The sequence below is a fragment of the Peromyscus leucopus genome, chromosome 6 (assembly GCF_004664715.2).
Source record: "Peromyscus leucopus breed LL Stock chromosome 6, UCI_PerLeu_2.1, whole genome shotgun sequence".
Taxonomy (NCBI): domain Eukaryota; kingdom Metazoa; phylum Chordata; class Mammalia; order Rodentia; family Cricetidae; genus Peromyscus; species Peromyscus leucopus.
The window spans coordinates 90,339,691-90,355,249 of NC_051068.1; the positions used below are offsets into that span (position 1 = coordinate 90,339,691).

At 40.3% G+C, this 15,559-nt stretch overlaps 1 protein-coding gene across 2 annotated transcripts in view; it reads left to right on the forward strand.

The window, feature by feature from the left end:
- The first annotated feature begins 31 nt into the window (after positions 1-31).
- The window catches only part of Sass6 (SAS-6 centriolar assembly protein), a 33,436-nt gene continuing 17,908 nt past the window's right edge, over positions 32-15,559 (forward strand). The window contains exons 1-7 of one of the 2 annotated variants that reach the window (XM_028890166.2): positions 32-248; positions 7,717-7,777; positions 9,403-9,482; positions 9,862-9,966; positions 10,788-10,959; positions 11,658-11,723; positions 12,743-12,862. In XM_028890166.2, coding sequence (XP_028745999.1) covers positions 184-248; positions 7,717-7,777; positions 9,403-9,482; positions 9,862-9,966; positions 10,788-10,959; positions 11,658-11,723; positions 12,743-12,862 — 669 coding nt within the window. In that variant the 5' untranslated portion in view covers positions 32-183. The remainder of the gene's footprint in view (positions 249-7,716; positions 7,778-9,402; positions 9,483-9,861; positions 9,967-10,787; positions 10,960-11,657; positions 11,724-12,742; positions 12,863-15,559) is intronic. The other variant, XM_028890167.2, reaches the window with a different exon arrangement.

Consider the following 15,559-nt stretch of genomic DNA (forward strand, 5'->3'; position numbering starts at 1 on the left):
GAGGCTGACGGTGGCTGCCGAGGTCCAAACCTCCTTCGTTCTCTGTGTTTATCGTTCCCCTCCTCCTCCGCGGGCGCTGAGCGCCAAACTCAAACTCTGTCCGGACCGGGACTCCTTGCACGCTGGTACGAGGGCCCGGGCCGGTGGGGCTTTGTCGCACACCCGTCGGGGCAGAGGTCCGACATGAGCCAGGTCCTGTTCCAGCAGCTCGTCCCCTTGCAGGTGAAATGCAAAGACTGCGAGGAGAGGTGAGGCCCGCGTCTCCCGGTGCCGGCGGGTGGCGGTTGGTGTCGAGCCATGGTGAAGATGGCGGCTGGGGGTTCGGTGGGGCCCGGGACGCGGGCAGGGACCCTGCGGGGACCTGATGGCTACCGCGGCACGTCGGCGGGTCGGCCGTTGCGGAGGGGACGCCAGGACGGGGAAGGAGGAGATGGGAACCCGACTCCGCTCCCGTGCATGTCCCAGCTCTGAGCGGCACTGAGCCCAGCCTGCCCTCTCTGGGTGGGAGCTCTGATCCCCTCCAGGCCATTTTTGCCGAGCTTCACGGGGACTCCAGGGTCTGCCCAGCCCCTCACTCATGCCCGCCTTCGAAGGATATTGAGAGTGAAGCTTCAGAGCTTCAACTAAAATAATAATAATAATGATGACAACAACAATGATAGTACTTTCAGTGATATACTTCGGCCCATCTGCACATCAGTTACAAAACAAAGATACATTTAATCAACCCCAAACACTGGAAAGTCAGGAACTCTGTTCATTCAATAAACACTGTGAACCCGTGAAGCACCTTGGACTCCTGGGGATCCCGTGGTCTTCATGGAGTTAACAGTGCCATGGAGGACATTAAGTCTATCTCACAGATAAATGCAGACGTGCAACTTTAATCACAGGTGATGCTATAACGGCTTAAATAGATTTGATTAGAAGTTAGGTGTGGGCGGCGGTGGCGCGCGCCTTTAACCCCAGCACTCAGGAGACAGAGGCAGGTGGATCTCTTGAGTTCGAGGTCAGTCTGGTCTACAGATCAAGATCCAGGACGGGCACCAAAACTACACAGAAAAACCCTGTCTCTAAAAACCAAATAAATAAACAAACAAATAAAAATAAACAAACAAACAAAATAAAATAAGTTAGCTCTGACTTCCTTATTTTACCAATACTTTTAGTTAGGTTGAATTCCCATTTTACAATATTTTTTTTTTTAGCTGTTATTTAGTTTCTGTGAATGTTGTTTACTCGTTTGTAAACTGATTTAACACAGCTACCCGTATGATACAATGAAGACAGGTGCGAAAGGTATGTAGAAACTGAAGGGTGAGAAATGTTGCGTGGAAAAAAATGGAGACAATGATTTACTGAGTTGCCGTATTGTTAAGCCACTGTACACAATTAGAATTAGTTCAGAATCAGCTGGCAAGCATTCAGAATAGACTCGAACATCAGCCATATATGGGGATCTGTAGATGAATTGTCTTGTTGTTGTTGACTTTGGCCATTGAACTTATGCCCGGCCTTAGCATTCTCTACACCGATCTACAACCCCCAGCTCTAATTGGTGGTTTGTTTGTGCTGTCCAGTATAGTGGTCATTAGCCACATATAGTTAATGAATGTGGGCTAATCCAAACTTACATCTCTAAGTGTAAAAATTTGTATTAGATTTTGAAGACATGCTAGTAACAAGAATGTAAATAATCTCAATTTTATGTTGATTATCTGTTAGAGCTATTTTTAGGGTGTATTGGGTTAAATGCTTTCAAGTTAATTTTACTTTCAAAGCTAGGGGTTTTCTAATGAGACTTAGTCAATTTAGGATGACATATATGACTCAAATTTATAGCTTTTGTTTTGCTTCTGTTGGGTAATATGGGACATTATTTGTGATTCCAAGCCTGACACTCCCAACTCTTCTCTGACACATTACTTATATTGTAATCAGAGTTAATCATGTTAAAACACAATTTCAACTTTTAAAATTTGTTTAGAAACCCGATATTCCTGTCACCTGTGGCAAGGATCAACCCACTGTTCATAAATCAGGTTTTACTAGAACACAGCCTCCTTATTTGTTATCAACTGTCTGTGGTTGCTTCTGCACAAGGACTTCAATGAGTAATTATTGTATGGGGGATTGGCTGTGATGTAGCTCTGCGGTCTTCATGGTAGAGTGCGTGTCTGTCCTCAGCACTCAATAGCAACAATGGGGCAGTTGTGACAGAAACTCTATAGTCTTCAAAGTGTAAAATGTTTACTCCTTGGCCCCTTGCAGAATAATTTTCGCAACCCCAACCCATAGGAAGAACAACCGAGATATTTTTTTTTTTTGGGGGGGGGGGTTGAGACAGGGTTTCTCTGTCTAGCTATGGAGCCTGTCCTGGAACTCGCTCTGTAGACTAGGCTGGCCTCGGACTCACAGAGATCTGCCTACCTCTGACTCCCGAGTGCTGGGATTAAAGGTGTGCGCCACCACTGACCAGCCAACGAGATTCTTTAGCTAAGTGTTCAAGACCAGTTTACCCCAACAAATACTTGCGAATGCCTACTCTGTGCCAAGAACTATCCTAGGTGCTGAGGATGTGAAGCTTCCTTTCCTTTCCCTGCCAAGAGCAACAACAAGAACAACAGCCTTCATTGTGGTTCTCAGGGACCACACAGCCTCAGAGCTGAGATTTCCCTGGGATAAGCAACTTAGCACAGGGTACAAGTTTAGGTCTAGAGCTAGACGGCCTGGGTTCAAGTTGTTCCAATTCTGCCACTGATTGGCTGATCTTGGACAGTTTATTTACTTATTGTGTGTGCCTTTCTGTGGATTGACTCATGTCCTTGCAACATGCTGTCATGGACTTTACCACTGTACTGTACATCCAACCCCAAGTTTACACAGCTTATTAAAAAATTTTGTCTCATCTTTAAATTCAAAATAATAGTACCTACCTCATGGGATTCTTATTGAAGATGAGATTGTTTAATACATAAAAGTGCTTAAAATAGTAACTAGTAGATATTAAATATTCCCTCACCTTAGTTATTAGTGAGGTGTGATTGCATAAGTAGTAAAAAAAGAAGTAGAGGAAGGGCAGGCAGTTCGATAGGGGATAGTGCAACTCTCAGGGAACCCTGCCTGGAAGAAAATGGTGAGATCGTTAAACCCAGGATTGGATAACCACCTGCTCTTCTGTTTTTGATCCCTGAGCTCTCTGCCCAGTAGTCAGACAGGAACTTAGTTCCTCTTAACGGCTCGTATTCTCTGTACCAAAGCTCTATTCCTGCTCTTCCCTCTGCCTCAGATGCCCTTTCTTTCATGACTTCCAAGGTGTGTGTGTCTGTCTCTGGTGTATGTGCATTGTGCAATGTGTGTGTTGATTTGTGTGTGTGAGTATAAATGAGTGTGGAAGCCAGAGGTTGGCGTCAGGTATCTTTTGTTTTAATGGTCTTCACTTAAAATCCTTTTCTTTAATGTGTGAAGAGGAGGGTATGTGTGTGCCAGTGTGCTTGTGGAGGTCAGAGGACAACTTGCAGGAGTCTGTTCTCTTTTGACCACGGGAGTTATGTGATTTCCAGGGATTGAATTTAGCCTGTCAGGCTTGGGGGCAAGTGTCTTTCCCACTGAGTCATCTTGCTGACCGTCCACCTTATTTTTTGAGACATGGCCTCATGGAACACAGTGCCTTACAAATTAATTGGCTAGGCTGGCTAGCCTGTGAGCCCTGGGGATCTCCTGACAGAACACTGTTCTGCCCCCTAGGGTTACAGATGTATACAAACACATTGACCTAAGAAATTATTGTGTGTGTGTGTTAGCATATGTAGTGTGTGTCTTAGTATATAGAGTGTGTATGTGTATGGATGTGTTTGTGTTAGCATATGTGGTGTGTGTCTTAGTATACAGTGTGTGTGTGTGTGTGTATGTGTGTGTGTGTGTTAGCATATGTGGTGTGTGTCTTAGTGTGTGTGGTGTGTTTATGTCTTAGCATGTGGATTGGGGTGTTGGGGGGAAGTGAGCATACATGCTTAGAGAGTGTCAGGTCTTTGGGAGCTGGAGTCAGGCCTTTGTGGGTGCTGGGGTACAAACTCTGAGAGGACAAGTATGTGCTTTTAACCACTGAACTGTCTCTCTAGTCCCACACACAGCTTTTAATTTGGGTACTGGGGACTCAAATTCAGATCCTCATGCTTGTGTGGCAGGCACTTTACTGACTGTGCATCTCCCAGTCCCAAGGTATAGCTTAAATCCCTTCCCAATAAGGATCTTTTAAAGTTGCCCAAGAAGGCCAGGTGTGATGGAATTCCAGCACTCAGGCAGAGGTACATGTCTCTCTGTGAGTTTGAGGCCAGCCTGGTCTACAGCGTGAGATCCAGGACAGGCACCAAAACTACACAGAGAAACCCTGTCTCAAAAAACCTAAATATAAATAAATAAATAAATAAATAAATAAATAAATAAATAATAGATAAATAAATAAATACATGTATATATACATATACATTTGACTGGGGTAATATTCTCTCTCTCCTTTCTCTTCCTCTTCTCTCTCCTCTCTCTCTTTCTCCCCCCTCTCTCTGTCTCTGCCCCCCCCTTGGGTATCCAGCAGTGTAGGTACTCAGCAGACACTAATAGCTCTTCTTTTCCTTCTCTTGAGCTCTAAAACAATCAGGTGAATCTAGGTAAGAAGCACTTTGTCTGACTTCAGTTTGAGGAAATGAACCATGTTTACTTCTGTTTGTATCCTTAGCACCCAGCAGAGTACCTGGCTTACATCAGCTTTTGTTTTTTGCACTGAGAGGATAATAAGGTCACAGCTTCTAGATGGCAGCATTGGGCTGAAATCCAGCTCTGGTGTCTAAGGTTTGAGATCTTTACTTAAAAATAAATAAATAAACCTACCTGACTGGATCTGACTGGCCTGGAGGGTGTTATTTGGTAATAAACAATGTTTAAGGTGTGACCTCAAGATAAGTAGTGTATTTCATTGGGATTTTGTTTGTTTTAATGCTCTTATCATGAATGTTTTTAATACAGAAAATACGATTTGTGGTTTGAGATGATATATCTGCAATCTCAGATTTTCCTACGACATATTTCTAGAGGGTTTTTCAAGACTGGGTTTCTCTGTGTAGCCCTGGCTGTCCTGGAATTTGCTTTGTAAACCAGGCTGCCTGCCTCTGCTAGGATTAAAGGTGTGAGCTACCACCGCCCTAGGGGTGTTTTTAAAGTAAATATAGGGAATATGCTTAGTTTAGGGCCTTGTTTTGTCTCAACATATAATCCATTGTAGGTACTAGGTACTTTGAATGTGTGCAGCAGTATTATTAATATGAATGGTGAGTTATCATAGTCAAATAATTCTTAGGTAAAGGGCATTTTCTTTCTCTCTGGTTTTTTTTTTTTTTTTTTTTTGTGTGTGTGTGTGTGTGTGTGTGTGTGTGTTTCTTTTCTTACATATATACATTTTTGTTTTGGGCATTTTATTGAACTGATGATTCTTTAATTTTTCTAAATGAAGTTATGAAGTACAGGACTTTCCAAGCTGTAAGACACAATAAAAAATTAGATGTCAATTTAAATATCATACCACTATAGCAAATACCACTGTATACTAGAAAAATACCTTAGAGATAAATACAAAAACAAGAAACAAACCTCTATCCATTAGAGCCTATTTATCTCACAAATGAGGGAGGAAATTAGGGTGTTTTCTTTCAAAAAGAGCTTCAGTGAAGTTGTTCAGTCTGCTTCACATCCCTTACTCTAGGCACTAGGATTTGAGCATAACCCAGTGGCAGAGGGACTGTCTAGCATGCAGAAGCCTCCAGCTTTCATCCCCAGCACCACGAAAACACTTGAACAGAATAACAAAAGCTTTCCTATGTTTGTTGTATAGACAGCTTCCCCCTTTCAGCAGATGGGGTGATGAATTCAGCTTCCTCATATGAACTGAGATATAGCATCCAATTATATGATCAATAGGAGATTTAACTGAGCTGGGCCTGGTGGCATAAAACTTTAATCCCAGCACTTGGGAGGCAGAGGCGGTTGGATCTCTGTGAATTTCAGGCCAGTCTGATCTACATAGAGAGCTCCAGAACAGCCAGGACAACATAAAAAAGACCCTGCCTCAAAAGACAGACAAACAAATAAATCCACTAAAATGACCCATTTTAAAACAATATAAGGGGTCTGGAGAGGTGGCTCGGAGGTTAAGAGCTCTGGCTGTTCTTCCAGAGGTCCCGAGTTCAATCCCCAGCAACCACATGGTGGCTCACAACCATCTATAATGAGATCTGGCGTCCTCTTCTGGCATGTAGACAGAACACTGTATGTATAATAAAATAAATATTAAAAAAAAAAAAACAAAATAAAATTGCAAGTCACAGCTTAAGAAAAGGATCTTAGCAGTTTAATCTTGTCCAGCTGTTTTCATTTTCCCCATCCATTCTCAGTTTCTGTGTCTATCCCTTTTTACTTCTGGTGTAGATAAGTAGATATGGAGAAGATTTAAACCAAATCCTTCTGGTGTAGATAAGTAGACTATGGAGAAGATTTAAACCAAATCTTTAGAAGAATTTAAACCTGAACAGATTCAGTTTGGTTTAGTTACTTTTCTATTGCTATGGTAACATAGAGAAGAAATGACTTCTTTCAGGCGTAGAGATCAAAGTTAGGGTCCATGATGGAGAGCGCAGGCAGAGTGGAGGGAGCAGACAGTGAAGGACCGTCTGAGAGCAAGCAGGAGACCACCGCACTGGGGATGGTGGTCCAAGTCCTTTGAAACCTCAAAGCCACCCCCAGTGACACACCCTCCCCAAAGGCCACCTCTCCTCATCCTTCTCAGATTTCCAACTTGGGACTAAGTATTCAAACATAAGAACCCATGGGGGGCCATTCGTATTAAAACCACTACAAATTTGTTTAATTCTATCCCCCCCTCCCCACATACACACACATATCAGAGAAAGGTCATTGCTACTGAATTTAGCAGAAAAGTTTGAGATATGTAGACGTTTTCACTAATTTTATCTTTATTAGTTTTGTTCCTCAGTTTAATGTTATCACTACTTGTAGTCCTTGTTCGTAGTGGATACTGCATAGAATGTGGAGGGTTGTAGCTTCATTCTCTCAGACAGAGTTACTTGTGAATGAGATAGATAATTGTCAACTTGTCGAAAATACTTATATGGATATATTGCATAGAGAATATTTTATGTAGATTTGGCTTTGGCTTTAAAATACTTTATGTAACAAGATAGTGAGTGTCATTTCCTTGAGTCTAAAAATAATGTAAACATTGTAATATTTTTAAGTTTTTAAGATAGTATCTTTCTGTAAGTCAGTTTGATCATTGCCATGGTAATTTTCAGATTTAAAAGTTGTTAATAAATTGATGGTTTGTCTCTTAGTAGATGCTCTTTAGAATCTGGCAGTAAAGTTACTTACCAGAATACTAGCAATAGGCACCCTGATTGCTCACCCTGTTTAGTCTACAGCTTCTTATTTGCTTCTTCATTTAAAAAGTGACAAAAATTAAGCCTTCCATTAAGGATTACTGGGTTACTTATTAGAGAAACCTAGTCCAGTGTGCATTCTAAAACCTGTTCATAAGCTTGAGGGCACCTGTGGAGAGGCTTGTGTTCTGAGATGGAAATTTGAACTCATGTACAGATAGTGTCGAGTGTCACTTGAACGTTTCTGAGTTGGTCCTGTCTTTTCCTCCAGGAGAGGAAGTGTTAGAGTGAGCATCGAACTACAATCACTTTCTAACCCAGTGCACAGAAAGGTTGGTATTTATTTCCTTTTGAAACACCATCATTTGTGTGTGATGTAATTATTGTTGTGCTCTGGTTATTTGTTTTTAGAAGATGAGATCTGTTCTTCCCTATCCTCAGTCACATTGTAATCACTAAGGTGCTTTCACCAGGTGAGGCTTCTCCGTTATAGTCCACATGTGCAGACTCTTGCAGTTCCCCACATGGAGAAAGTCTACTGTCCAGTTTGTGGTAGTGGTGGACTATCTGTACTCTCCTTGGTCTTTTTGGTACTATAATAAAATTACTGTTTTGTTTTTTAAGGTGACTCTTGTTAAATCCATTTTTAAAAATTTTGGGTCGTTTTATAACTATTGCAAGCCCAGGGTAGAGAAATCAGTCAGCAATTTAAATATAATTATACCATGTATTACTAAGTCCAAGAAGAATTAGGGGCTGATGTAACAATCTGGGTTTACTCTAAGCATTTAAAAGACTACCTTACTTCACATTTTGATTTAGAGTGTGAATTCCATGTGAACTTCAAAAATTAAATGATGATACATGCCTTTAATCTCAGTATTCAAGAGGAGGAAGGAGGATTAAGAGTTCTTTGGTGTCCATCCTGTGCTACATAATTGATGCCTTGTCTTAAGAAAACCAAAACAAACAGACAACCAGCATTAAAGATATAGGCCATAGGAGTAAGTGTAGCATCTGTTCTCTGTGTTCAGCTCTCCCTGATCACATGCAAGCATCTTGTAGTAGGCAGTAACTTTAGGTTTTGGCTTGTTGTTGGTTTTCAGTGGCATCTGAGGTGAATTCCAAGAAATAAAGTAGCTGTTGCTGGACCACAGGCCCTTCTGAGGTAGAGCAAGACCCCATTTCTTCCATTTTCCCAAACACAGTAGAGTCTACATGTTAATCTTATAGATGCTACCTCTGCATTTTTTTTAGCCTCACTAATAAACTGCTTCAATGTTTCCAACCCCCCAGTAGCTCCTCAGAACTGAGGAGACTGTTCAGTTCTTTGTTAGCCCTGGCCCCTCTCACAATGTGCAGGTCTCCTTGCACCAGTGTTCTCTGAAGTTCATCATTGTTGTGAACTACTGTCAGCTGTGGTGCTCTGTCACACTTTAACAACCTGGCAAGTGTCTTTGTGAAAGGAACCTATTCCCTTAGAAAACGAAACAGATGGTCCCTTCAGTGGTCAGCTGGAGTGGGAGGTCTCCTGGGAAGTCCTGGAAACATGGCACCTGATACTTATCTTCCGTCTGAGCCACAAAAGCCCCTTCCTTTTCTTGAGTGTCAGTTTTGCTGCTTTTGAAATCCCAGAGCAGTTAATTTGAGGGAAACGGAAAATAACAGTCATTGCGCCTTGCCCTGGTGCCACAGAGCACAAAGCTGGTCTGCACATCTCCGACCTCATAGAAGATGCTGCTGTTGTTAACTTCCAGCATTTTGCTGGCTTCTACACACATCTCTCACAGAGCCGACTGTCTGCCCCTGTTTCAGGTGCTCATTCTCGAAAGACTAGTAAGGATAGGCAGGGCAGCAAATGGCCCTGATGTACAACTGGTATGTGGATGTTGTTGAATAATTTCACCTTTACAAAAGATCTACTGGAAACATTTAAAAAACCTAATCTCTTCTTTAGGACTTAGTCATCCGTCTGACTGATGATACAGATCCATTTTTTCTGTATAACCTTGTCATATCTGAGGAAGATTTTCAAAGGTAAGTACTTTCTTACTTGCTGGCCCTATATGTAGTCTAGGAATTACTTTCTGAATTTTATAACGTGTTTACACTTGTTTTTGAGTTATTCTGGGAATACTGACTATCCCCTAATTGTTGACAGGGTATTTTAAAGATAAAGTTTTATAGATTATCAGACTTCCACTTAAGCAGTTAGAAATTTGACACTTTGGCTGAATTTCTCAACTTCCATTAGCTAAGGATGATACAAATCAAAAGCTCCCCAGTTTAGTTTTGTTTTTGTTTTTGTTTTTTAAATAATAATGACATTAGTAAGTAAAGAATGCTTCAGTCTAAGAATGATAACTAAAGATAGTAATTAAGTTTCTAAAAAACTGTTTTTCTGTTTTCTGTATAGTTTAAAATTGCAGCAAGGTCTCCTGGTGGACTTCTTAGCTTTTCCACAGAAATTTATAGACCTTCTTCAGCAGTGTACGCAGGAGCATGAGAAAGAGACTCCAAGGTGAGGCTTGGGAGTGCCATGGCACTGACCTCTACACAGACTCTCCTTTGAAAGATGACTGATGACAAAATTATTTTCCATGTGTTACAAATACCCTGGTTTCTTTTTCTAAACTGGGATTAAGCACTCAGTTAAACCCCAAATTTTAAGAAATCTTGACTTGAGGCTGGAGAGATGGCTCAATGGTTAAGAGCACTGGCTGCTTTTCCAGAGAACCTGAATTCAGTTCCCAGCACCCACATGGTGACTCACAGCTGTCTGTGACTCCAGTTTCAGGGGATCCAACACCTTCATACACGCATATCTGCAGGCAAATCACCAGTGTTCATAAAATAACATACAAAACGAAATCTGCCGAGTGGCGGTGGTGGTGGCGGCGGCGAAAAACAAAAACAACAACAACAACAAAAAACCCAACCAAACAAAAAGAAATCTTGACTAATATTAAATATTAAATAAATATTTGACCCTTAATTTACATGGTTTGAAGCAGCTTTTAAAATTAGTTGACTTAAAAAAAAATTGTTTTCCTAAGATTTCTTTCTTTCTTTCTTTTTTTTTTTTTTTTTTTTTGGTTTCTCTGTGTAGTTTTGTGCCTTTCCTGGAACTCACTTTGTAGACCAGGCTGGCCTCGAACTCACAGAGATCTGCCTGCCTCTGCCTCCTGAGTGCTGGGATTAAAGGTGTGCACCACCACGCCCGGCAAGATCTATTTCTTACTTATGTGTTTGTGTGAGTATGCAGGGGCCCTTGGAGGCCAGCAGGTGGTGCAATGGCAGATGTCAGTTTTGTGTGTTGTAATGTGACTTTTCTCTTCAAAGGTTTCTGCTGCAGCTTCTGTCTTCAGCTGCTCTGTTGGATAACTTGCCGGTGTTTTTAAATGTCGTGGAGACAAATCCCTTTAAGCACCTTATTCACCTGTCACTAAAGCTTTTACCTGGAAATGATGTAGAGATAAAGAAATTTCTGGCAGGCTGTTTGAAATGCAGCAAGGTAAGATTCTAAATTTAAGTCACTCTTCTAAACTATGCACCTAATTACTTTATAAATTGTTGTGGAGTCATATTGCTCTTTCTTCTTTTGTAGTGAGCTTTATTGATTTTCATTTAGCTACTGCCTATAGCTGTAAGTCTAGAACTAGACCAGCAGTTGAGAAACTTAAGGTTCAGGTATTTACTACTTTGCTCTGGCCTTAGGCACCTAAATTCCATGTGGCCATTTTATCAGCTGGCCATTTCAAACATATTTCAATTATGTTTAAAAAATGAGTATATGAACATGTTCTGAATATTGAAAAATGCTGCATAAAGTATGGAGCACAAGGATGGTGTAGTATTGCTGCTTAAGAAAAAAGTTCAGGAGCCGGGTGGTGGTGGCACATGCCTTTAATCCCAGCACTTGGCAGGCAGAGGCAGGTGGATCTCTTTGAGTTTGAGGCCAGCCTGGTCTACAGAGTGAGTTCCAGGACAGCCAAGGCTAAGTTGTTGGAACGTTGCTTAGCAAGTGCCAGTGGTGCCCGAGTCACCTGGGGTCTCATGACAGGTGCAGGTCCTGTTTCAGAACGATGGGTTTTTGCATGTCCAGCAAACTGTTCACATGATGATGGTGTTGCATTTTGCTACACTTTGAATAGATTGGCTGCAGATGATTGTATTAAATTGTAAACTGCCTAATTTTGTTTTTGTAAACAGGAAGAAAAATTATCATTGACTAAAACACTAGATGATGTTACCAGGCAACTGCACATTACACAGGAGGTAATTCAAGTTTAATTTTGTCTTTGTAAGTCATCCAGATGTTGGTTCTGAACTCCTTGAATTAAATCCAAGCCTTTGTGGATCTTCTTTCAAAGTATGTTGCCATGGAATCTTCTCTCTTTTCCCTTTTCCAACCAGTTAATTCTCTTAAGTTGATGCTTTCTTTTAGATATTTAATCCCACCTAACACTTCTGCCATCCCTAACATATGACACATTTTCTAAGTCATCGTTAAATAAGACAATGCTTAGCATCTACTGCTTATTCTTTTTTCTTTAAAGAAATTAGTACATTTATTGTGTGTATGTGTGCTTCTGTTTGTGTGTGTAGGCATGTGTGTACCATGGCATATAAGTGGAGATCAGAGGACAGCGTGTGGGAGTTGGTTTTTCTCCTTCTGCCATGGGTACCAGGAATCCAACTCAGGTCATCAGGCTTGGTGGACATGCTTGTTGGCCCTTTCATTTAACTCTTGTTTGGCTTAAATGGCTTTTTAGTTCCTTATCTTTCTTTCCCTTCTTTTCTGTGTTAAGATTAGAATTAACCCATTGGTGGACTTAGCATGGTTTCGGTCGGGGCCACTACACTTTTGCCCTTCACCTCTGAAATCTAGGGTTGGAGTACGTGTGAGCAACACGGCTGTAGGCAGAGATGCTCCTGTGCGGCCTGGTTCCTTGTGGGCGGGGCATGCTACTGTACTTACGTGTAAGAAGTAAACCTGGAGAGACTTCATATACCCAGGCTTCTTAATGGTAGAGGAAAGAATTTGGTGCTGAAGAACTAGATGAAATTTTAAAAAGTGTAAGGCAGTTTAAGCTTCGTCTGTAGGCCTAAATTATAGCTCTAAACTTGTTTTTATTCTTATGTTTACTTACTTAATCTGTGGGAAGAGCTTTGAGTATGTTTTGGAAAGCTGAAATTTTCTTTTCAGTATCCTTGTTAAGTACTTTGTGCTCTGGTCTAAAGTGCAGCACATTCAAGAGACTATCCTAATGACTTGTGTTTGACCTCTAATATAGACATTATCAGAAAAAACACAAGAACTAGATACATTGCGGAGTGAATGGGCCACACACACAGCATCGTTGACAAATAAGCATTCTCAGGAGTTGACAAATGAGAAGGAAAAAGCCTTGCAGGTAAGAACATTAACGGTAATTGGAAAATGTCATTTTTAAAATTATTTTAAGTTATTTCTTTTCTTTTCTTTTTTTTTTTTTTTGGTTTTTTGAGACAGGATTTCTCTGTGTAGTTTTGCACCTTTCTCTGTTGACCAGGCTGGCCTCGAACTCACAGAGATCCGCCTGCCTCTGCCTCCTGAGTGTTGGGATTAAAGGCTTGCGCCGCCGCCGCCGCCGCCGCCGCCGCCACCACCACCTGGCTATTTTTAGTTATTTCATTAATTATAAAAGTAATAAATGCTTGCTTTAAAATTTTCAAACATTTAACAAGTACATAAAATCAAAATTAAAAGCTTATTTTTCAAAATCCTACTATTCAAAGACTATATAGTAATCCTAGGCATTTTATTCTTCTCGGCTTCCCAGCCATCAGTCTTACCTCTCATGGGTGATCTGGAGGTCTCCCCTTGAGTCATCATATTGATTCTCAACTCAGTGTAGGTAATTTGATACCTTTTTCTAGACTTTTCTCTATATATGAGTGCTATGCAATTTATAAATATTTGTTTATAAATTCATAGCAATGTAAATTATAATTATAAATGACATTTTGGCTTTTATTCCATGCTAATAAAATTTTATTAGATATATTGATTATAACTTTTCTTAAAAACTTAACATAAGATGTCACTCTCTATCAATTTAAATACTCCTTTTTAGTGCTACACAGCTATAATTTGTCATTCAGTTACAATTTAAATTAACTAATTACCAAACTGGTAGACATTTAAATGCTTTGAAATTTTGGTTACTGTGAGCAATGAGTGAGCTTTCTGTTCACACTGTGACACATTCATAGAAAATTTCATTGATACATACTTGTCCTGAAAGTCCTTATTTCCCTGTGCTCCTGATACTATTAATCATCTTTGTATTTGCCACCTGACAGGCATTAAAACTTGCATCACTTCCTGTCAGATCTTTGTGTGAAGCTAAGCATCTTTTCACGTGACTTTTTGCCATTTTTCATTTCTTCTGTGGATTATTTTTTGACCTTTACTCCATTTGCTCTATTGTAGTGAGATTTCTTACCTTCTATTTTATTGCTTTAACAATAAAATTTTAATGTACTTAATGCTAGTTAGTTTTTTGCTGTTAAGGGTATAATTGGATTTTTTTTATAACTTTAACCCAAATTAAAATTAGAATGTTATGACACCCTTCAAGGTTCCTTTATGTGCTTTCCTGTCTGTGTAGTTCCATTATGGAGTGTCTTAGGGTTTCTGTTGCTGTGAAGAGATACCATGACCATAGCAGACTTATAAAGGAAAGCATTTACTTTGGGCTGGCTCACATTTCAGAGGTTCAGTCCATTATCAGCATGGAAGCATGCAGGCAGACATGGTGCTGGAGAGGTAGCTGAGAGTTCTACATCTGGATCAGCAGGCAGCAGGAAGAGAGAGTGAACCACTGGGCCTGGCTTGAGCACTTGAACCTCAAAGTCCATCCCCAGTGGCACACTTCTCCAACAAGGCCACACCTCCTAATCCTTTCAAATAGTGCCACTCCCTGTGAGCCTATGTGGACCATTTTCATTTAAATTAGGACATGGAGTCATCTCCTCTTTGACTGCTGCCATCATTGCTTGGTTTTGTTTGTTCTTCAACATAAGTTGAATCAAATAGTATGTTTCTGTATCATTTCCTTCCCTCAACATAACAGCTCTGAAATTCAATAGCATGATTTCCTTTTATTATTGTATAGTATTCTATTATATGACTAGACCATGATTTGTTTGTTTTCCTGTTGGCTGACCTTGAATTATTTGTGATATTTTGTTATTAATATATTAAACTGATATGAGCAACCTACTACATGTCTTTTTGTGTAGGCGCACACTCCCTATTCTTGGGCACAATTTACTGTTGAAATGACTGGGTTCTCATAGAGGCATGTGTTTAGCTTTAGCAGGAGCTGCCTGTTTTCCAGTGGAGGTTTACACTGCCACTTTGTGAGTTTATAACACTATCATATAATAATGAACTTTTTTGTATGCATATTGACCAGCTTGATTCTGCAGTGCCCATTCAACATGACCACTATTAAATTGACCTATTAGTATTTTTTTAAATTTATTTTTAGGGATTATTTGTATATCCTAAACATGAATTTTTTTGTATAGGTGTCACTCAGTATCTATAAAGAAGTAATTCCAGGGGCTCTCCCTCAGGATACTGAAGTAGACAGAGGCTCAAAAGTCCCTTCTGTAAAGTGGTATACTATTTACATATAACGTATGCATATCTATACTTTGGATCATCTCTAGATTACTTATAATGTCTAACATAATATATATGCCATGTAAACAATTGTTGGACAGTGTTTTTTAGGGAATAATGGCAAGAAAAATGTACATCACAATATAGATAAAACTACATGGTACAGGAATGAGCCATAGAGTAAAAGATACTCAAATGATGAGTTCTGAATGACTGAAACCTACTTACTAGTGGCAGAGGGTTACAGCAGGATGCCACTGCATACCTCTCTTTGTGAGACATGGTCTGTCTATATAACCCTGACTATCCTGGAATTCAGAGACTGGCTTGCCTTTACCTTCTGAGTGCAGGATTAACTGTGTGTACCACCGCACCTGAGTCCCGCCTTTTTTTTCTTCTGCATTCTTATTAAACAGTATTTGTGACTGGAGATTTT